Source organism: Schistocerca americana, chromosome 5 (genome assembly GCF_021461395.2).
Source record: "Schistocerca americana isolate TAMUIC-IGC-003095 chromosome 5, iqSchAmer2.1, whole genome shotgun sequence".
NCBI classification, from domain to species: domain Eukaryota; kingdom Metazoa; phylum Arthropoda; class Insecta; order Orthoptera; family Acrididae; genus Schistocerca; species Schistocerca americana.
This window is the reverse complement of record NC_060123.1, coordinates 246,816,632-246,841,273: the sequence shown is the minus strand read 5'-3', so window position 1 is coordinate 246,841,273 and position 24,642 is coordinate 246,816,632. Positions and strand designations below refer to the sequence as shown.

Sequence of the window (24,642 nt, the reverse complement as noted above, 5' to 3'; positions counted from 1 at the left end):
ACTGCCCAGCACTGCCCCAATGGGCACAAACGCCATGGTATAAATATACACCAACAATTAACATATTTTATAGCATTGTTAAATACTTGTTTTTTTGACAAATTGTAAAGAAACTCTTGCTAATGTAATCAGTTTAGTGGTGAATTAAACTATGACATAACTCAAAGCTTTCCACAAGATAATGATTTTACAAATCCACTAACATGAAAATGTGCAGTTACGTAAAGGAAATACAATAACAATAACACACCTGCCTCTGTGGCCGAGGTCGTAGCAAACGTTTGTGCGGTGACAATTGATTCGAGGGTAACCTATTTCGAATTCTGGCAGTGGTAAAAAATTTCACTTCCCGTATTTGGCCGTCAAGGGCTTCAGGTGCCGGTGTAAACTTTCTGACCACCCAAGTTTGCACCAATGTCCTGTTTTAAATACCAAACATCTCCGCAGTGTCTCATGAAGTGAAGGCATGTGACGCTATTGATGGAGATCTGTCTGTCAGATGGGGATGTTAACCTTGGCATCGCCTTGGTTCTATTTGCGAGGAGTAGGTTATGTGCCGGCACCGGGTTTCACCCTCACCCTTCTATCACCACCATCACAGAACACAAGCATTGCACTACACTCCATTCACACATTCAATACATACAAGTAATATTACAAATAATGTAAAGGAGCACATTGTAAACAAATAAACAAAACAAAATGACAGCTAAAGAAACACGAATTACAATGACGCTTAGATGAATTGTAGATTACTAATATGTTTTCAGCAATTTTACATCAAGTAGTTTTTACTAAGCTAATAGTTTTTGTTTAGTAAGGTCGTGAAATCTAGATTCTGGAGTTTGTCTATGTTGTGAGAATGATAAAACGTTTTGCAGTTGGTTACTTTTTTGAATATTTCAGCTGTTTGACAATAAAATAGTTAAAAACAATTTCTGAAGATTACAAATATTTTTCTGCAACTCACATGCATCTATACAAAACTGTAGGTTGTTCACTGTGAATGAATACAATATGTGACAATGGGTACCATAAACTGTGGTTGAAAAAGGTATCGATAGATTTGTTTCGTCCATGCCCATTCTGTCTGTTGAAACGTAACTTCATCCTCATATTGATTTACTTTCTTCTTGTGGTCTGCCATATGTCACTGTAGCAACAATGTCAATATAGATCACTTAACAAAACAAAAAAGCCTAGGGCAGGAATTGTGTGTCCATTTGGGGAAACACACTTGCACTACGTACGCATATTTGAGGAGAAAATGCTAAACCAAAATTGTATGAATTGCAGTTGTTTTTATAGCTTCTTTGCTGTCATGGCACTATTCTTTTTTCACACTACCTACACTCCTGGAAATTGAAATAAGAACACCGTGAATTCATTGTCCCAGGAAGGGGAAACTTTATTGACACATTCCTGGGGTCAGATACATCACATGATCACACTGACAGAACCACAGGCACATAGACACAGGCAACAGAGCATGCACAATGTCGGCACTAGTACAGTGTATATCCACCTTTCGCAGCAATGCAGGCTGCTATTCTCCCATGGAGACGATCGTAGAGATGCTGGTAGTAGTCCTGTGGAACGGGTTGCCATGCCATTTCCACCTGGCGCCTCAGTTGGACCAGCGTTCGTGCTGGACGTGCAGACCGCGTGAGACGATGCTTCATCCAGTCCCAAACATGCTCAATGGGGGACAGATCCGGAGATCTTGCTGGCCAGGGTAGTTGACTTACACCTTCTAGAGCACGTTGGGTGGCACGGGATACATGCGGACGTGCATTGTCCTGTTGGAACAGCAAGTTCCCTTGCCGGTCTAGGAATGGTAGAACGATGGGTTCGATGACGGTTTGGATGTACCGTGCACTATTCAGTGTCCCCTCGACGATCACCAGTGGTGTACGGCCAGTGTAGGAGATCGCTCCCTACACCATGATGCCGGGTGTTGGCCCTGTGTGCCTCGGTCGTATGCAGTCCTGATTGTGGCGCTCACCTGCACGGCGCCAAACACGCGTACGACCATCATTGGCACCAAGGCAGAAGCGACTCTCATCGCTGAAGACGACACGTCTCCATTCGTCCCTCCATTCACGCCTGTCGCGACACCACTGGAGGCGGGCTGCACGATGTTGGGGCGTGAGCGGAAGATGGCCTAACGGTGTGCGGGACCGTAGCCCAGCTTCATGGAGACGGTTGCGAATGGTCCTCGCCGATACCCCAGGAGCAACAGTGTCCCTAATTTGCTGGGAAGTGGCGGTGCGGTCCCCTACGGCACTGCGTAGGATCCTACGGTCTTGGCGTGCATCCGTGCGTCGCTGCGGTCCGGTCCCAGGTCGACGGGCACGTGCACCTTCCGCCGACCACTGGCGGCAACATCGATGTACTGTGGAGACCTCACGCCCCACGTGTTGAGCAATTCAGCGGTACGTCCACCCGGCCTCCCGCATGCCCACTATACGCCCTCGCTCAAAGTCCGTCAACTGCACATACGGTTCACGTCCACGCTGTCGCGGCATGCTACCAGTGTTAAAGACTGCGATGGAGCTCCGTATGCCACGGCAAACTGGCTGACACTGACGGCGGCAGTGCACAAATGCTGCGCAGCTAGCGCCATTCGACGGCCAACACCGCGGTTCCTGGTGTGTCCGCTGTGCCGTGGGTGTGATCATTGCTTGTACAGCCCTCTCGCAGTGTCTGGAGCAAGTATGGTTGGTCTGACACACCGGTGTCAATGTGTTCATTTTTCCATTTCCAGGAGTGTATTTTAATTCAATTTCCAGCAAAAGAATGTATTCAGAAGTGTGATAGATTGTCCCTAGAAACTTACTTCCCTTTCTCTCATTACATGCAATTCGCGTAAAAGGGATTAACAAAATGTGTGACCAATTTGAAAACTCAATAATTAACATTGGCTTCCGGGAACTGCATGATTACCGTTCTTCTAACTTCTAGATAACTTACAAAAATGCAAACAGGATGTGGTTGGCGAAATAAAAGTGTCCTTAATACAGAGTGGTACATTTCAGTAAATAAATATGTTTGTCTTATACTTTATGCCTGCTGTAAGTGGAACAACAGACTTTTGTTGACTGTGGAAAATTTTTCTATGTCCAAGAACTTGTGCAGCTATTTTACAAAGTCATGGACTTGTCACGTGAATATCTCCAAACACTTTTGATTGCAACTGGTACACTGCACATCCACACAAATCTTGCTTCGACATGTCCGTACAACCAACTGTCCTAGGCCAACATGTTCGCTGCCCCCAAATATGTCTTCCATCTGTCGTTGCAAAACTCTAAAAATGCATTTACTATACAGTTATTACAAAAATTGCGCATCTAAACATTTTATATAACTCATGCATACATATTCATACATTCAGCAAGATGCCAACTGGATTTTTTCTATACATTGGAGAGAATAACTTTCACATGACATGTCACTGCCAAATAACATAGCTTGATGGAAGTTGGACCATTTGTAGAAAGAACTGTTACAGTACACTACAGAACGTCCCTGAAAGAAATACACAATAAGACGAACAGAAACGACACTCTTAGTCAAAGGCAATAATTAAACTGAAGTAACCGCTGCTGTGTTGAGGCCTTGCACCTACTCAGCCAGCAACCAACAACACAGAGTTTATGCTCAGACCTTGCAAGAGATAGATCTTCAGATGACAGTAAGGAATGGTCATGCTCCGCTTGGCCACTAGGTGGCAACCTAGGCGCCGCACAGTGGGCCAAAATCTTGAAAAGGTGGCCAAAAAGGCAAAAAAAGTTTATAGATGGGAAGTTTGGGCTATCGGATAGACTTCAGCAATGCTGGAACAACTGAATGCTGGCTGTGCGGACGACCACATGTTCATTTTTTCGGTTATATCTCAGGTCAAATGCGGCAGTTCATTGTTAACTACGTGCAGCTGGCCGGGCTACAGAAACAGCCTTGTTGTTAAAGATAGTTATCTGTGTTTTGTGCAAGTGAAGCTAATGTTTCCAACATGGAAGGTATTCCAGGAGGTATGTACTAATGAAAAACATTTATATCACTATCAAATCATCAATTATGCATGTTTATTTTTCAATTAACGTACTATAGGAAAAAGGACAAGAAAATTTTAAATGCGCTTAAAAAATGGAGATAAGTTATGAATTCCATGACATTCCGCTTTCTTTTGCGCTGTGTCCGCAAGTATATATTATTACCTTTGTAAATTAAGCTTCAAATCCTGATACTGGTCGCTACTCTGGCTTTGAGCCAAGTTTCAAATGACACTTGTAAAATGTCATTGTTGAGACATCTTCAAAAATGACAATAGAATTAATTAACTATGAGCTGCATTGGTACAATTTAAATTATAATCGAAGCGTAGAAGCATTGTAAAGAATAAAATAATTAGAAAAATAACGGATAGTGTAACACAGAACTTTTTTCTTTTAATTTCAGTTTCATCCGCTCCAGCATATTCCAGAATCGGATTTTCGAGGAAAGATATTTTTCTAATAACAAAAGAGTATTTGTCAAATGATTTGCGGTCATAGCACATTTGGAAAAGTCGTCGACAGAAAAAAGTGAATATACATTTATAATTCCCGATGATATGAGGCCAACCATTTCGATTTTGTTGACAAAGTTAAGAAGCAAATATAAGGAAGAAACTGGGCGACAGGATTATTTTTTCAAGAAGAACGAAAGCTGGTTAAATACAATAGTATATATTCCGATTGATGCAAGTGTGACTAAATCCACAGGCCGACCTGCTATAAAATTTGAAACATTATCTGATAGGTCCAAAGGAAGGAGAACTGAGGAGATTCGTACGAAGTTCAGTATTGTCGAATTATCGTTCGCTGCACAAATGAGTCTTCGATCTTCGGGGCACCCAGACGCTGCGAAGATTGTGAAAGACGGCACACTCTCAAGTCCATCCAAGGTGAAGAGTGTCAACATCATCGCCATCCTTGTATGACGCAAATGAAGGTCTAACACTTCTTTTAGACTTGAAATTATCAAAAGAGTCTTACCACAATTTGAGAAATGGGGCTAAAGGAAAAGGCTTAAACACTCTTCATCCACGGTACTCAGCTGTTTTGACAGCAAAACAAGCTTGCTGAGCTCCAAACGAAACCTGCACTTTTAACGAATCAAAAGCTGAGGTACGTTTGCAAGCTTTGTTAGACCACGCCGTTTAACGTGTTCTACTGCTGAAATGAGACAATATTGTGCGTATGAGTGATTCGGAAATGTCTAATATGGCTTTTATTTGTAAGTGGGGCTTCGGCGGATTTTCCGGGCAAAGCATGTATAAAATGAAGTTTTCAGATGCAATTTTATTTTTCACTTCGCTTTTTTCACTGAAACTTGCAGGTGTAAATGAAGAAAGAACAAAAGATCTTATGGATTAATCCGAAGCCGTCTTCACCCCTCTTTTGCAGACCACTCAAGTTAGAATTTACAAAAAAAACAGGGCAAACGTCTGTAAATGAGAAAGCGTATTATGACAAACGGATCGACACAACTCCAGCCATTCGAAACAGTCATTCATGGGAAAGACATTTCCATTAAATACAATTTAAGCATGACCATGGTAGATGGTAAAGTGTGCAATGCTATGACCAACACAAAATCTGCACAACGGTGTTATCTCTGCCAGGCCATGTCCGCCCAATTTAATAACATTGACGATGTTTTGAAAAGACAAGTTACCGCCGATTATCTGTATTATGGACTGCAACTCTTCACACCTGGATTCGATGTTTTGAATGCAGTATTCATTTGGCATACCAAATGAAAACAAAAAAATGGCAAGCTCGTAAAGCAGAAGATAAAGAGGAAAAAGCAATACTGAAGACCAACATTCGAAAAGCTTTCAAAGAGTGGCTTGGAATTTTAATCGATATGCCAAAACAAGGATCTGGCAGTACGAATGACGGAAACATCGCTCGACGTTTTTTTTTTTTTTTTTTTTTTTTTTTTTTTTTTTTTTTTTTAAAAACACTCCAACATCAGCGCTGATATTTGAAGTTTTCGAAGAACTAATCCATCGTTTTCATATAATTTTGCAGATGATTTCGAGCGGACATCAGGTCGACGTTGAAAAGTTTCGAGCATACACTTTAGCAACTGCCAGGCACTACGACAAAGAATACCCCTGCCACGAAATGTCAGCAGCAGTCCATAGATTGTTGATCCACGATCCAGACATTGTTTCTTCAGCCATTTTAATGATCGGTCAACAGTCGAGGATGCTTGGGAATCAACCGACAAGTTGATAAAGCAATATCACCTGAGTATTTCTCAAAAGTTTTCAAGAGCTAACACTGGAAGACGTGTTGAGGACATTGTTGGCAACGACCGACCCCTACATTTCTTCCTTATGCAAATCTTCGCCAAAGAAACTGAAGAGTTTGTCGCTAGAAGCCGTTGCCCTCTTAGTTCCTGTGGCGAATGATTGTGAAGATTCAGATTCAGATGATTAGGAAACAGATGATGATTGTTCAGCTGAAGCAGAAAAAGAAGATGATGAAGGTGAAAAAGAATAAGAAAACGAAAACTTGTAATTTAGTTATAAAAATTTACAAAATAAATAATTTTAATTGAAATGAAATAATTTTTGTAGTATTTTACACTATCTTCTATCCTCTGTTTGGCCCTTTCTTCGATCTTTCCACTTTTTTGGTTTATATATTTAGCCATTAACTACAACCCCTAAATACTGACTTTTATGTAAATAAATATAAATAAAAAGACTTATCATTTTTTGACCGCCATCTTGGATCGACCATTTTTTTATTATTTTTGAACTCAGTCTTCATCAGCAACCTCGATATTTCCCTAAAAATTACTTTTATATGAATAAAATAATAGTAGTTTACATAGAGCCCGCCATCTTGTTTTTTTTTCAATTTTTCATACTATATTCTTAATCAGAAACTTAGTTAACCCTTGTGTACTCAGTTTGGTACAAATTCAACAACTCCTTATATTTTGACCAGCTTTTTCGGATTTCGACCCACTGTGCGCGGCCTTTTCTCCTCCATAAGCCTTGTGACTGGAAGTAGCTGCAGTTTCCTGGCGCTCAGGCAATATTTTGGCTGGCTCCTGGGCTATGCTCGAGAAGTATGCTCCAAGTGAGTTTCCTGGGCCTGGTGCCAACTGGGAAAGCATTCTCACAATCAGAATCTCACTCCGCAGCTGCCACTACGACGATGCCACATTCCACATCTACCTTTGCCTACAGGAGCTGGCAGCTGTGGATCTACACAAACTGTGCCCTTTCAAATGAAGAGACGTGGCCTACAACACTGTGACCAGCAGTTGGATTTTGTAATATGTGTCTTTGTTTCTCATCAGCAATACTTCTGACTTAAACCTTTGTGTGTGCCTTTGGGATTTTTAACTTTGACTCATCATTTCAGGACTTTAACTTTTTGGATGTCCCTTCTGGACTTTGACTGTGGCATGCCTAGTTCATGGACATTGGGTTTTGAAACTTTCAGTTTACTGTTACGTTTTCAGGCTTTCATCTTTCTGATATCATTATTATTCTTTCAGTTTTCAAGAAGTGATTTGTTTGCAGATATTGTGTTCAAAATTATCTCCTGTTGGAGAAGATTGTTTATGTGGCCTAAAATAAACTTCATAGTAATTTATACCTGGGTATTTTTCCTGGACCGCCCTCAGCAGACATATGAACCACAGTTCATTATGGTTCACTGGACATAAGAAAAGGTGGGAGGTTTTTAATAGGATACGTGATCACCTCAGAAGACAACGCACACTCTGAAAGATGCTCCCATGCGCACGATAACGGCGCGAAATTTCGATTTGTTATTACAAATTTAAAGGTTTTCATTTGACTCACCATCGTAAATTGAACTGTTTAAATATATCTAAATTTTGTATTTAGTAGTTTAGCATTATTCTGAATAAAATAAAATGGAGAAAAAGATAAGAGCAGGTATCCAACCTGTCAGTGTGCTTGACCCCTCCATCACAGCACCGTTACGGAAATTGCTTCTCAAAAATCCCTCACACTCTATGCTTGCATTATACGTTACACATATTTTCAAAGAAAAATACTGACTTGATGCTGTAAGAAACGGAGAATCCATAACGCTGGAAAGGATGACGTCACATCACAGTATCTACAATCGAAAACAGACAGCTGTGTCCCTTCTCAGAATTGATCTTAGTCCAGCTGACCATCATTTCAGCGCTTGGCACTGATTTATAGTTATCGTGGAGAGAGCACTACAAAACATGTTTTCGTCCGTTTTATTTGCGTAAAACCTCGCATTTGAAAAGAAATGACGTAATTTTTGGGTGATATCTACAGTGTGCTGTAGCACATTAGCATGCGATAACAGACCACCATTGCCGGTGAGTGTGCCGAGTTCAAAGATTTGGAGGTCAGCATGTCCATGCAACATTATATCTCACCACACCACAACACCTGAACTACCAAAACGGTCATGTTGGACAATGCAAGATTTACCTTCATGTGGAGAGAGGTGGGAATGTGTAATGCGGCCAGGAACATTGTTGAACATCATCCCTTTGGTGGCCCTGGTATTATGATGCATGGGAATACTGACCTCCAAGTCTTAGAATCCGGTACATTCACCGGTCAACGTGACACTGTACTCCTTCCCCATGCACGTCTTTTCTGGGGTGCATTTCGCCATGACCTCGTTTTACGGATGAAAATACGCGATCACATGGAACAGTGCTGGTGGATGAGCTCCTGGGACGAAATGATATTCGGCGAATTGATTGGCCAGACCGCTCCCCGACTTAAATCCCATCGAACATGAGTGGGATGCGTTGGAGAGTCGTGTTTCAGCAGGTCCACATGCGCCAAAGATCATCCAGTAGTTGTCAGGTAAACTAATAGAGCGCTCTATCACAAGAACCCTTGCCAATGTTTTGGCTAGTAAATGTGAATGTTAAGAGCATGAGCTGCCATCCTTGATGATCACACACCCTGTCAAGAACTATTTCTCGTCTTTTGTAATGCTTTGAGGATCATCATGTAATGCGGTAACTCCAGCATAATTATTGTCTTTGAATAAAAGTGTAATTTCTGTACGTCTCATTGAGTATTTCTTCCAGTTGCCAGCCATTCTTTATATATGCGGTCCAAGTTCCATAGAGCAATGTTACTCGCAGTGACACATCATATGAAAATTGCTATCGTCCAAGTTTTGCACATCACTGTAGCTTAATCTGTCTCTCACCAATCACATGCACAACTTTTCATGAATAAAAATTGCAGTAAACTTACCGCTGCCACAAGATTACACATCATATAATACCAGAATTTTAGCATCTGAGCTGGTGACGGTTTTCTGCCTGGGTACTAAGTTCATGAGTGATTTGCGTTCATTATGATGAACTGATAAAAATTAGCACCTCTGGCCATTAACAAATTAAACCTAAGAAGAATACATCTCTACAGACAGCTATTCTGATTTATTATGTTATACTGCTAGTATTCTAGTTCCCCACGTATTTTTTCTTAAACATGTTTTTGTGATCGGAATTAATATTCTAGCTCTTTATTCAAATTGCGTTAATAAAAAAATCTGATACGGACTTTCGACAGTCATGTTAAAGTTCTATCAGAAGAAACTTTGTTTCATGCAATCATTTAAGATATTTTTAAGTTCTTAATCTTTGAATTATCTTCAAGGCAAATCAACATTTTCGATTTTCTGCACCTAATATATTACTGCATCTACAGAATGGGTCTTTAAATGTGCTTCCTCACATCGTTTTTCTCTTTAATGTGATCTTTTACGTGATTTGGGATACTGCGTAGATTTATTAATGCTGGTTGTACTCGTGCACCAGCTACAAAATAATGTGCGGTCTTTGAGTTTACTCCCTCACACCACTCACTGTCTTGCAACAGCCACTCACCCAAGGAAGACCACTGACAGTGACCACCTTGTCTGACCATTGCCCTTCTAACACCTGCGGTTTACTTCATGGGTGATACATCCCACCAACAGCAAAGCTCAGGTGCCACGAGAAAGACAGGCTGTGGCACGTACGTCACAGCACGTGATACAAGTGCCAGGAGCCATCTCCGACAGGGAACGAGTAACTATTTCAGACTATTTTAATAATTCTTAACAGATTGTTTACATGCATACAAGCTCTCAATATCACACGACAAAGTTGAGACTTTGCTTGGGTATCTTTTCACTGAAATATCGATTTCCTATGAGCCCTGCACGGAGCTGAACGTTCGCGGCATATGGCAGAATAGGCGATTAGTGTGACGTCACAAGTTCCTTGCAGGCCCCGTATTTCTCGTAGGCCCCGAGCAGAGCTCAAGTGACGTCAGCTGTTAGTGACAGCTCCAACCACGCCGCCATGCAGCGATACTCCCGCCTATCTACAGACTCATCGCACCGTCTGTCAAATCTCTCATGTCACCCATGCCTGTCTGTCATCTCACATTCCGTGTACCCGTCACGCAACAGCACTGGAAGATCTTATTATACCACTCTTCTCAATGACCAGAACTTTTCACCCACGTTCAAGGTTTCTGACAGGCAATTAAATAGCTTGATCAATCGTTCTGATTGACTATTAGGCGCATAATGTCGACTGTTATTGTGGTTTCCTCATATTACATCTGTTGCTGGAATTCAATACTTCTAAAATTTTCCACATAAGGAAACAGATAAACTGCACTCTGTTGCAGTTCTTTAGCTGCCATAAACTTTCAGATTTTTATGCACCAATAAGAGAAGCTTTCTGGATGCATTATTCGTATAATACTCTCAGGAAAACCCACTGCTGTCCATATCAACGGCACTGTCCACCAACACTGTGCGTGATTTCTCTTTATTACTATTATATTGAAATATTTTCAAATTGGAGAAGCCTTCCAGTATACTGTGGGACCTGAATGACATATTTTGTTTCCCGTTTTCTTAAACAGTGGAAACAGTTGCGCCATTGTACTGTGACATCGGTATGGTGTGCAACCATCCCTCTGTGACACTCCTACATTGTCCGACTGTGTTATGTCGAGGGCTCGAGCAACCAGTGCGAAACAACGATTAGAACTGACGTGAACAGTGACTTCCGTCAAGGCCACATATTGTTTTAACTTCAGGAAATCCACCTCTTGTCAAGCAATGAGTAGCTATATGCGCGTACTGCAAAACAGAAGTTAAAGAAAAGCGTGGGCATACCGTCGCGTTTTACCGTTCTGTACCTGTCAGTAAAAAACAGGACCCTTGTACGATCACTTTATCAGTAAATTAGTTTTTCCTGGGCAAAAAATCAAATAAAAATGAAAATTGCACGTTGGAAATACTACAATAATCATATTACAATAATGTAGTAAAATGACCTTTTACTTGCCGATTTTCAGGATTCAAATAATCCAGTCGACAGGATGATTTACAAGAAGTACATTTAGGGCAAAGATATGCCTCGTACATCAGAAGACCTCTTTGGGAGGCTGCGCAGCTCACGGAAGTACGCCGTGATGGTATCCAAGTCGAAGTTCATCCACAGCACTAACTACATGCGGTGCTCAGTCACATGTGTGTACGAGTCCAACGGAATGCAGGAAGCTTTCGCATTCCCAAAGAAAAGTCCTTACCGGGAAGCCATTAATTACCAGTAAGTACATACGCCTGTGATGCAGCAATTACAACAACCAAACATTTATTCTTGATTATTCTGTCCCATGTAAATGGTATTGTGTGCAACACTTTTGCTCAGTTCCTTCTGTTTCAAACTATATTTTTATATCCAAAAACATGCAGGAAAGATCTATAGTGTAACTCATTTTGTGTTGCTAAGACTGAAACAGGGGAGAAATCACTACACTAATACTTGCTCGGAAAGAACTGTTGTAAACGTTAAGTACATAATGCATACAGTGTGGAGATCTGTACCTGAATCGAATTTTCTTTTTAATGTACACTAAAAGGTAAAAAGGCACTGGCATTTTTGTAACAAGATTATTGCATAACATATATCTTAAAGTAACAAGTCCGTTAACACTATGGGTAAATGTTGTCAGGCGTACCAGACTTTTACAGACTTAGACGCTCTTTCACAGTACTGGCTTTGTGGACACAATACACTACTCTCTAAGATACACAAAGACGTTATTTGAATTGTCAGTATGATTACTTAATAATGAAGTATTTGTGTGAACATTGTGAAGATACTGTTTTAGTTTATTTTCAACATCTGTGTTCAGATCAATTAGTTTTCAGCCGTAGCAATGTACTGATGAGTACCGGTGGCAAGTAGTGAGGAGAGTAGCATGGTTGTGGGCAGGTGGGTCCCAGTAGACACTCTGATAACCAAGAAACAATATTTTTTTTCAAATAACTTCCGGGAATTCAGCCAGGTAACACTTTCAGCGACCGCCGATATTTCGGCGGGAGAACACCCCGCCATTTTCAAGGCAAACTGCAACGGACAGGCGACGTACACGCAAATTTAATACCTCGGTTCTCGGACCCAAGCAGGAAAGATAACACACACACACTGAACACTAGTGCCACCAAAGATGGCCAAAGTCAGAGCTATCGATAGTGAGACTATGAATTCGCAGGTGAGGTAGCATTGAGTCTGTCCCTCTGTTTCTTGACAAGGGAGAGAGCCGGATTCCAAACAGAGTTTAAACAGAAACCTCCATCCCTGTTAACAAGGTTGCTCGCTAATTTAGTCTCAACTGCCTCCCGAATCACACTGTCCCAATAGCTGGACGTGCATGCCAATATCTCGGTGTTATTATATAACATGGAGTGACCAGTATCCAAGCAATGTTCGGCAATAGCAGATCTATTTGGCTGCTGTAATCGTGTGTGCCGTTTATGCTCAGTACATCTGTCCTCCACGGTCCTGATAGTTTGACCAATATATGCCGCAGCTACAAGGGACACGATATACACCCGCCTTACGCAGTCCAAGATCATCCTTAACGGAACTCAAAAGTGCTCTAATTTTAGATGGAGGTCGGAAAACACATTTCACATCGTATTTCCGTAAAATACGACCGATCTTATTGGACGTGTTTCCTATGTAAGGCAAGAAGGCTGTAGACTTAGGTGTTGACTCAGAATTATCATCAATCACCTGATGTACAGTTGGTCGATAGCGCAACGCACGTTCAATCTGTCTATCACTGTAACCATTTTGACGAAATGTAACTTCAAGATGGGACAGCTCAGCTGGCAAAGTCTCAGCGTCAGAAACGATATGTGCCCTGTGTACCAAGGTACGAAGTACCCCTTCACGCTGAGCCGAATGGTGACAACTATTAGCTTGTAAGTACAAGTCGGTGTGAGTACGTTTCCTGTAGACTGCATGTCCCAATGATCCATCATCCCTCCTCCTAACCAACACGTCGAGAAAGGGAAGGCAACCATCCTTTTCCACCTCCATCATAAAACGAATGTTCGGGTGGATCGAGTTCAGATGTTCTAGAAAGACATTCAAATTCTCCCTACCGTGAGGCCAAACAACGAAGGTATCGTCAACGTATCTATAGAAACAGGCGGGTTTTAAAGGCGCCGACTCCAATGCACGTTCCTCGAAGTCTTCCATAAACAAATTTGCGATCACAGGAGACAACGGACTACCCATCGCAACTCCATCTGTCTGCTCGTAATACTGGTCATTAAATAAAAAATAAGTGGATGTCAACACATGCCTAAAGAGATTAGTTAAATCAGCACCAAACATGGCTTCAATTAACCGCAACGAATCAGACAGAGGAACACGAGTGAAGAGAGAGACCACATCGAAACTCACTAAAATATCAGAGTCATTCAGCCTCAGTCCCTCCAAACGACGTAAAAAATCAGCTGAGTTCCTGATATGATGTTCACACCGTCCTACTTGTGGACTCAACAGAGATGCAAGATGCTTGGATACACGATATGTCGGGGCGCCGATGTTACTCACTATAGGACGGAAAGGAACCCCTTCCTTATGAACCTTTGGAAGGCCATATAACCTAGGGGGAACCGCACTATAGGTGTTAAGCCTCTTGATTGTGTCCTGCGACAAACCACTTTTCTTCAGGAGGCTGTTGGTCTTTCTCTCAACACTTTTCGTGGGGTCAGCATCGATTCTGCGATACGTTGAATCAGATAGTAAACGTTGCATCTTTTGTACATAATCATGTTTATTTAAAACAACGGTGCCATTGCCCTTGTCAGCAGGTAAAATAACAATACTGGGATCAACCTTGAGAGAGCGTAAAGCAGCCCTCTCTGCTGCTGTTACATTACTCTTGGGTGGACGAGCCCTAGTCAAAACACGGCATGCCTCCCTCCTAACTTCCTCTGCAGCGTCAGGAGGTAGTTTGCAAACTGCCTGTTCAATTGAACTAATAAAATCAACTACCGGCAAATTCTTCGGAGTGGGTGCAAAATTTAATCCTTTCCCTAGCACGGATAAGGTTGCGTCGTCAAAAGATTTCTCTGTGAGATTTATCACAGAACGTCGAGATATAACATCCGACTCCGCGCGATGAAAACGTTCAAACTTTGCCAAATGCCGGGCAGTAACGGAGTTGTACTCCCAGTCAGCTTGGGTCCATGAGGCACCGTCCAACCAATCCCAAGTGAAATCAGACACTTCAGATGCCATCGCGCGGAGTCGGATGTTATATCTCGACGTTCTGTGATAAATCTCACAGAGAAATCTTTTGACGACGCAACCTTATCCGTGCTAAGGAAAGGATTAAATTTTGCACCCACTCCGAAGAATTTGCCGGTAGTTGATTTTATTAGTTCAATTGAACAGGCAGTTTGCAAACTACCTCCTGACGCTGCAGAGGAAGTTAGGAGGGAGGCATGCCGTGTTTTGACTAGGGCTCGTCCACCCAAGAGTAATGTAACAGCAGCAGAGAGGGCTGCTTTACGCTCTCTCAAGGTTGATCCCAGTATTGTTATTTTACCTGCTGACAAGGGCAATGGCACCGTTGTTTTAAATAAACATGATTATGTACAAAAGATGCAACGTTTACTATCTGATTCAACGTATCGCAGAATCGATGCTGACCCCACGAAAAGTGTTGAGAGAAAGACCAACAGCCTCCTGAAGAAAAGTGGTTTGTCGCAGGACACAATCAAGAGGCTTAACACCTATAGTGCGGTCCCCCTAGGTTATATGGCCTTCCAAAGGTTCATAAGGAAGGGGTTCCTTTCCGTCCTATAGTGAGTAACATCGGCGCCCCGACATATCGTGTATCCAAGCATCTTGCATCTCTGTTGAGTCCACAAGTAGGACGGTGTGAACATCATATCAGGAACTCAGCTGATTTTTTACGTCGTTTGGAGGGACTGAGGCTGAATGACTCTGATATTTTAGTGAGTTTCGATGTGGTCTCTCTCTTCACTCGTGTTCCTCTGTCTGATTCGTTGCGGTTAATTGAAGCCAGGTTTGGTGCTGATTTAACTAATCTCTTTAGGCATGTGTTGACATCCACTTATTTTTTATTTAATGACCAGTATTACGAGCAGACAGATGGAGTTGCGATGGGTAGTCCGTTGTCTCCTGTGACCGCAAATTTGTTTATGGAAGACTTCGAGGAACGTGCATTGGAGTCGGCGCCTTTAAAACCCGCCTGTTTCTATAGATACGTTGACGATACCTTCGTTGTTTGGCCTCACGGTAGGGAGAATTTGAATGTCTTTCTAGAACATCTGAACTCGATCCACCCGAACATTCGTTTTACGATGGAGGTGGAAAAGGATGGTTGCCTTCCCTTTCTCGACGTGTTGGTTAGGAGGAGGGATGATGGATCATTGGGACATGCAGTCTACAGGAAACGTACTCACACCGACTTGTACTTACAAGCTAATAGTTGTCACCATTCGGCTCAGCGTGAAGGGGTACTTCGTACCTTGGTACACAGGGCACATATCGTTTCTGACGCTGAGACTTTGCCAGCTGAGCTGTCCCATCTTGAAGTTACATTTCGTCAAAATGGTTACAGTGATAGACAGATTGAACGTGCGTTGCGCTATCGACCAACTGTACATCAGGTGATTGATGATAATTCTGAGTCAACACCTAAGTCTACAGCCTTCTTGCCTTACGTAGGAAACACGTCCAATAAGATCGGTCGTATTTTACGGAAATACGATGTGAAATGTGTTTTCCGACCTCCATCTAAAATTAGAGCACTTTTGAGTTCCGTTAAGGATGATCTTGGACTGCGTAAGGCGGGTGTATATCGTGTCCCTTGTAGCTGCGGCATATATTGGTCAAACTATCAGGACCGTGGAGGACAGATGTACTGAGCATAAACGGCACACACGATTACAGCAGCCAAATAGATCTGCTATTGCCGAACATTGCTTGGATACTGGTCACTCCATGTTATATAATAACACCGAGATATTGGCATGCACGTCCAGCTATTGGGACAGTGTGATTCGGGAGGCAGTTGAGATTAAATTAGCGAGCAACCTTGTTAACAGGGATGGAGGTTTCTGTTTAAACTCTGTTTGGAATCCGGCTCTCTCCCTTGTCAAGAAACAGAGGGACAGACTCAATGCTACCTCACCTGCGAATTCATAGTCTCACTATCGATAGCTCTGACTTTGGCCATCTTTGGTGGCACTAGTGTTCAGTGTGTGTGTGTTATCTTTCCTGCTTGGGTCCGAGAACCGAGGTATTAAATTTGCATGTACGTCGCCTGTCCGTTGCAGTTTGCCTTGAAAATGGCGGGGTGTTCTCCCGCCGAAATATCGGCGGTCGCTGAAAGTGTTACCTGGCTGAATTCCCGGAAGTTATTTGAAAGTTGTATACGCCAGGAGAAACTCAGGTCTCACAATATTTTTTTTAATTTTAGATACACAATACATGTGAGGCAGGCATGCACCATTTCAGTGATGTAGGCTGCTGAAGCCTCACAGGCGTCGGTTTCCACCCCAGCGAGAAGGAACAACGTCAGAGTCCCACAGTGCTGACGTTGGCAGAGTGATAGCCAATGGCCGAGAGTGGGACACGGCCTCGGCATCAATGACCCTCCATGTTACGCTTCGACAGCATACTACAGAGCCGGGTACCCGCACTTAGGTGACTCACACACGGCCATGTCCACCACACAATCAAATAAGAACTGCTGTGCACGGGACACAACCCACTGTCTTGTGGCAGGAGCCAGACAAGGGAATGTGCAGATGGCAGGACAGCGGCGCCGTGGCACTAAGCCCCACAAGGAGGCTCAGTAATGGCAGCCGCTAGCCCGACCCTGTCCCAAACCCAAGGCTACAGACGTCCACAGTGCACCTGGTGTTGTGTTGGTGCTGCTGAGCTTCAAATGCCTCTACCTCAAAATTCGCATTTGTTACACTAAAACTCTGCATCCAGTCACTTAGCACACAACAAACCCTGCCCTGGTGTGATGACATTATCCTGCTTGCTACAGCTATCAGCGCTGCACAGTGCATTTTTCTGTTGAGTACGACTAAAATGTCTCACAGCCCTTTTGCGTAGATGTTATTCTATCCCACATGTTGATACACTGCACTTACTGACCAGTGCTAGTTCGATGCAATACTACACCGTGACTCCTCATAAATTATTCCAGGTTCTACTAAAACTACACACATCACTCCGGTTCCCAGAACTCCTGAAGATGGACGTTGACTGTGGATACTGTATCACAGACACAGTCCCTTTGACTGTTCAGAGATGTCACTAAACCCGCCCAAAGATGTAAACAACCATGCATGAGCAGCACCTATTAGACGGAGGGGGTCCGACAGCCAATCACTTCCAGTCATTCCACGAGGAAGATGGTAAACAGCTCATGTTGTCTGTAGTTCAACCACGCCTAGATGGTCAATACTGCGGTTCGATTGTGTCCGCATTGTAACTTTGTGCTGGGAAGGGCTCTCAACAAGGGAAGTGTCCAAGTGTCTCTGGGCCCAAGAACATGTCAAATGGACCGCTCAAGATTGCCATCATGTTCTCTTCACCAATGTCCTGCCATCAACCAGACAACCGTCAGAGACATGTTTGGAGGCAACCCGGTCAGGCTGAACACCTTAGACACACTGTCCAGCGAAGGCAGCAAGGTGGAGGTTCCCTGCTGTTTTGGGGTGGCTTTATGTGGGGCCGACGTATGCCGCTGGTGGTCATGGAAGGCGCTGTAATGGATGATTGATACGTGAATACCGTCCTCCGACCGACAGTGCAACAATATCGGCAGCATATTGGTGAGGCATTTGTCTTCATGGACGATAATTCACGCTCCCATCATGCACATCTTGTGAATGACTTTCTTCAGGATAACGACATCGCTCGACAAGAGTGGCCAGCATGTTCTCCAGACATGAACTCTATCAAACATCCCTGGGATATATTGAAAAGCCGGCTGCTGTGGCCGAGCGGTTCTAGGTGCTTCAGTCTGGAATTGCGCTGCTGCTACAGTGACAGGTTCGAATCCTGCCTTCGGCATGGATGTGTGTGATGTCCTTAGAATAGTTAGGTTTATGTAGTTCTAAGTCTAGGGGACTGATGACCTCAGATGTTAAGTCCCATAGTGCTTGGAGCCATTTGAACCATTTAGATTGAAAAGGGCTGTTTATGGCCGATGTGACCCACCAACCACTCTGAGGGATCTACACCGAAATGCCATTGAGAAGTGGGCAATCTGGACCAACAGTGCCTTGATGAACTTTAGGATGGTATGCCACAACGAATACAGGCTTGCATCAATGTAAGAGGACGTGCTACTGGGTATTACAGGTACAGCAATCTGGAGGTCTCCCTGTATGGTGGTACAACATGCAATGTGTGGGTTTCATGACCAATAAAAAGGGCTGAAACAATGTTTGTGTTGATCTCTCGGAACTGAGATGATGCAAAACTTTTTTTTTATGTGTATAGATACTGACACTATTTTACCTCCTGCTGAAGACCTGTCCCCTCGAGTCTTCCCTAGTACCGGTTCCCCACCATAACCACTTCCACCTTTATACTAAAATGTCAACTTCAGATACTGTATATTCATTATCTTAACAGTATATGGCTACCTCCTATCCTCTTCCTCTCCTGCTTTCAGGATCCAATCCACTGGAACCTGGATCACTCATGAAATGAGATTTCTTTATGGCTCACTGTAGCAGATAAACAAAAGCTATGCAGAGCTAAATCAGAGTCACCATAGCATTAGGAGTTGTGACACTCAAGGTCACAGCTGCTAGTTGTCTACCATCCCATTTCTGCTCCACGTGCTGCATTAACAGTGTGATCTGTCTCCCCTGTGTAGCTATCGTCTGACTTATTGAATGGACTAGTCTTCGTTCCCAGGTATCATTCAAGAAGCTAACATTTTGCTTAGGCAACATCTCCAAGGCATCATCTGGCCAATGCAGCTTAAGTTCTGTTATATTTAACTGAAGAACTCCCATTACTGCAGTCGGTAAATGAAAAGTTGGCCCCATAATATCACACATAGCTCCGTTTATCAACAACCTATTACCTCTTAATTCTAAGTGTCTGGCCCCCATGAGCTTCCCTTGCTCAGAGCAGTTCTCAACCACTATTGTTTTATTGTACACTGAATACACCTCAAGTAGTCCTGCTTGCCGGAAGCAGAGTTTTAGTTCCATCACCCCCTTTCAGCGTGGACAACCCTCTGCCTTTCCAGTGGACCACTGCATGGTGCAAGTACTTCCACCTGAATCTTGCGAGGAGTGATAATTTTAGCTGATCAAGTCCATCTCATATACAATGTTTGTTCCCCAGTTGTGATGCTGTGTTCCAAGATGAAAGGGCTTTTGTTAACACAGCTCGCATGGTCAAGGATTGGTTTTGTGAGCACGAGAATAAATAGTCGCATCTCCACTCGAACAGAAAGTACATCTTTTTGGATAGCTCAATTGGAAAGAACACTGACCATGACAGGCAAGTCTTTCCCAGTCTGACACACAGTTTTAATCTATCATTATGTTTCAAAGCAGACATTTGTCCGCTACAGGATGAAAAATTAATTGATTGTTGTGTGTTGCAACAGAAGTCTCTGATGAAACTCCAGGCTTTTTACTCCTCATTATTTTGTTTCACATTTAAGTGTTTCCCTCTGTTATCGTTTGACTCCATTGTCTATTCATAAGCCAATGTAATGAAGCAGCAGCCAGCATGTTAAGTACTAACAGAAGCCTTGTTGAGTGTCACAGTTATCACTGTTTACAGCCTGCTGCGCTTGAGGAATGAGGGGGTGCTGGATCATCTGCTGTGGAACTTGTGGAAAGTGGGCAGCACACAGCACCACCAGCAGCAGTCCACGCCTATGGTAGCTGCGAGGCAAGTCGTCCCAGCACTTGTGGTCCTGGTAGCTGCTGGAGTGATAGCCCTATGCCTGCCGTTGCTGGAGAATGCCTGCTGTAGGAGGGGTGCAGAAGTAGTCTGTGCCACAGGTGGATGCAAAGCTAGTGACTCCAGTTATAGCAGTCACTGTTCTCTCCACCCCATGCCTCCTGCTGCTGTGTACTAATAGAATACAATTACCTTCATGTTAATTTTTTCAGTATGTATTTTACAACTTGTTCAAGGCATAAAAATAGTTGTACATCCATTCTCCCTATTTTATGTGCACACTCAGTAACATTCAGGTGTGTCTCTGAAACAGGGTACGCAATTGAGAGATTAGTTTTCTGATGGGCAAGTAGATTTCATATCATCTTCTTTGACATTACTGTTCCATCAGGCTGCACGTATCCATCTAATACAGTGTTTCTCAACTTTTCTGATATCATCAACCCTAAGCGCAAGCGAATACCCTTACAGGAAAAAAATCACAACACCAAAAAAAATTAATGTAGAATAATAAAATTTCAGGAATACATTGTTCTAGCTAATATATTTCAGTTATTAACATTGCAAGATCACAGGTTAATGTAATTGTGAGATAAGACATTCCAAATGTGTAATTCTGCTACATTAATAAGCGGTGTAACTGGCAGAATGTTGAATGCAAGCATACAAATGTGTATGCATTGTGTTGTGCAGCTGCCAGATATTAGTTTGTGGGATGGAGTAGCTTACCTGTTGCATTTGATCAGTCCATACAGAAACGGTTAATGCTGCTTGAGGATGACACTGGAGTTGTCATACAGTGATGTCGCATATGTGCTTGATTGGAGACAGATCTGGTGATCAAATAGGTCAAGACAACATGTTGACACTCTGTAGAGCACATTGGGATAAAACAGCAGTATACAGATGAGTGTTATTCTATTGGAAAACACCCCCTGGAATGATGTTCATGAATGGCAGCACAACAAGTCGCATTATCAGAATGACATACAAATCTGCAGTCAGGACGCATGAGATAACCAAGAGAGTGCTCCCAGTATCATTCGAAATCATACTCCAGACCATAGCTCCAATGTGTCTAGCACACAGACAAGTTGGTTGCAGGCACTCACCTGGCCTCATAAAAATCATACAGCCTCAATCAGCTTTCATCAGAAAACATAACAGACCTCCAACCTGTCCTCTAATGAGCTCTCACTTGATACCACTGAAGCCACAAGTCGTTGCAGTTTGGGATCAATGGAATGCACGATACAGAGCATCTGCCTTGGACTGTCCTCGAAGTAACTGATTTGTAAAAGTTCGATGTGTCGCTGTGGTGCTCACTACTGTTCAGATTGCTGTTGGAAAAGCAGTACAATGCAATGGGGCCATATGCCTAACACAATGGTCTTCCTTCTTGGTAGTGCTACAAGGCCATCTTGGTCCCGGCCTTCTTGCAACCATACTTTCTCGTGACTATTGCTGCCAGCAATGATGTACAGAGGCTACATTCCTGCTAAATCTTTCTTCAATATTGCAGAAAGAACATCCAGCTTCTCGTAGCCATATTACATGACTTGTTCATGTAGCCCTATTATACAACCTTGTTCAAACTCAGTGAGGTGTTGATAATGGCCTCTTAATCGCCTTACAGGCGCTCTTGACCAGCATCAACTCATCATGTCAAATCTCAAAAATAACTTATGCTCATGATTTTCACAGTGTGTAGTGGCACAAAATTTGACTACACACCATATATCAGATGTGAAAACATGCCTCTCAACTTTCGTTTATGTCACACAACTCCTTCTTGGTGCTGCAGTTTTTTGTTCCTTAGTGTATCAGCTAATGCTCCAAGACCCTGCACCACCATCAACATTAGCACCTGCAATTTCGAATGAAAATTAATTTTCTTTGAACACGTTTGGTTTGCAAATAACTAAAGATAAACAATATTTAGTTTTGTAGGTGTTTTGTTAAACCACATACTAATCAGTGAGAGATTTGGTTTTGCTTATTTCTAATAATATTTTTTTTATAGAACAACAATGCAATTCTCAGTAAACCACAAATGCTACCTACAACTCCTCCTCAGAAAAAAAGCTAACTATCCATACTGAAGTAGACACTCATTCCGAAACATGATTCCTCTGCACCACTCCTCTCTCTAGCAACACTTACTTCTTCCATACATTGCATCCTCATTTAAAATAAACCAAATAAACAATGTATGATCTTTATTTTCTAATCACTGGATTGCTGGTTTCCCCACTTCTGAACTGGCAGAAATTGGTAGACATTGGACAGCCAATGATCTGCATATGACAATTGCCACTAATAATAATAATAATAATAATAATAATATGTAGGCCCTAAAGCAATGTAGTAAGTGGACTATCAGAGCGGTGGCTCATGGGAGCAAACACAAATCCAAAATGCCTTACTGGTCACTCCCATAAGCTGCCGCGACAAGTGTCAACTTAGTTTGTGTAAATAATATTCTGTTGTGCTCCAATTAGTTCGTTTCTCTGTTGCAAAGTGAATAATGAAGCAATTACTGGTCCATTGTGGGTACTGCCTGTAACTTGGAGAAGGCATTTTCATGATATATTTAAAAATATGTGATGTGTTTGGCGTATGTCTTAATTTTACTGTTGTATATACATGGTACAAAGTACAAAATATATGTTGGTGGGCAGACTGTGTGAGGAAGATTACATACATATATGGTATTCTCTTTGAAAGCTGTAACCTTGACTACATTGTGTCACGCATTAATCCTAATATTAAAAAAAAACAAATGTGGTTCTTTGTAGCTTATGTAATAAATATTAGTCTTATGACATAGTGTTAAAAGTTATAATTCATGACCAAAACACACTCAAACACTTTCCTTTTTACCCATTAGAAAATTTCTTTTTGCCCCTCAGGGGTAATTATTTCCGGTTTCCAAACCTCTGGTTTAATAAGTGCTTTAGTAGCAATTTCAACAAATGAGATGCATCACAGAATAGCCACACTTTTCTGTTGTGGTCAGAAGGGGTCAAAAATACATTTAACACATGGATACAAACAAGCAATGTTTGTTTCCTCAAATATGAGGACAGACACCATTTCATAGGATTTAAGCAATGCCATTTTAGTAATAGATTTAATTTTGTAACATCTTTTGAAGTCACCAGTCTAGTCTCCAGTTGCATTGCCAACATTTGAAATCTTGAATGCCTAAACAAATAACTGTGCACTTTAGGGCAAAATTCCCTGTTTTGTTTTCTATCATCATGATTGACACTGGTTGTATATCCTGCTACGTAAACTGATTCGTTCTCCATGTGTGTTTCCTGAATGGCAGCAACGTCAATGTCATTATTGTTTAGAACCTTTTGCAGGACATCACTCTTTGCCCTGCTTATTCCTTCTATATTCAGCTGGCAAATCCTGAGGAAAGGTCCAAGTTTTCTTGTCAGCTGACCATGAGAATGGCCAATGAGTTTCATCTGTGCCATTTCGATTAAGATGTGCTATTAAACAGCCAGGAGATCAATATGATTCCAGAATGAGATATTTTCACTCTGCAGCGGAGTGCGCACTGATATGAAACTTCCTGGCAGATTAAAACTGTGTGCCCGACCGAGACTCGAACTCAGGACCTTTGGAACGTAGGAGGTACTGGTAGAAGTGAAGCTGTGAGGACCGGGTGTGAGTTGTGCTTCAGTAGCTCAGTTGGTAGAGCACTTGCTCGCGAAAGGCAAAGGTCCTGAGTTCGAGTCTCGGTCGGGCACACAGTTTTAATCTGCCAGGAAGTTTCATCAATATGATTGTCTGGCTGCCAGGTAGCACTAATTCATTTAGTTCATATCTATAATTAGATGCTATCCAGGGTGCACATGTAGTATTCTATTACAGACCGAACTAGCCTTACACCCCTGAGCATTGTCAAGCCCTCCCCTGCATCACCGTGACCACCCAGATATGAACTACCATGTAAAATATGGTCATTCCTTAACAGAATACGCACAAATCACAGAAGATATGCAGATACTCTTTAAAGATGGGGAAAAACACCAACTCCCAAATGTGACTGTGGAGCTAACAGACAGGCCATCCACCACATTGTCCAAGAGTGCAACAGAAGAGCATACATTGGCAAGTTCATGGATTTTATGATGGGAACAGACACCACAAAAAACTTTATACATAATCTTGATGTTAGTATTTAATTGTATTGAACATATATAATCTTGGTGTTTGTATTTTTGTTTGTATTTCCCTCTATCTGTATGTTTTATACTTCTTATATAGCATATTTTATTG

The 24,642-nt window shown here is 42.3% G+C and overlaps 1 protein-coding gene across 1 annotated transcript; it reads left to right on the top strand.

Annotated features, from left to right (window-relative positions):
• Positions 1-11,550: 11,550 nt before the first annotated feature.
• Positions 11,551-20,775, top strand: LOC124616080. The gene is made up of 2 exons (XM_047144329.1): positions 11,551-11,664; positions 20,224-20,775. The coding sequence occupies exons 1-2, from the start codon at positions 11,567-11,569 to the stop codon at positions 20,522-20,524; spliced, it is 399 nt and encodes a 132-aa protein (XP_047000285.1). The 5' UTR covers positions 11,551-11,566; the 3' UTR covers positions 20,525-20,775.
• The last annotated feature ends 3,867 nt before the right edge of the window (positions 20,776-24,642 follow it).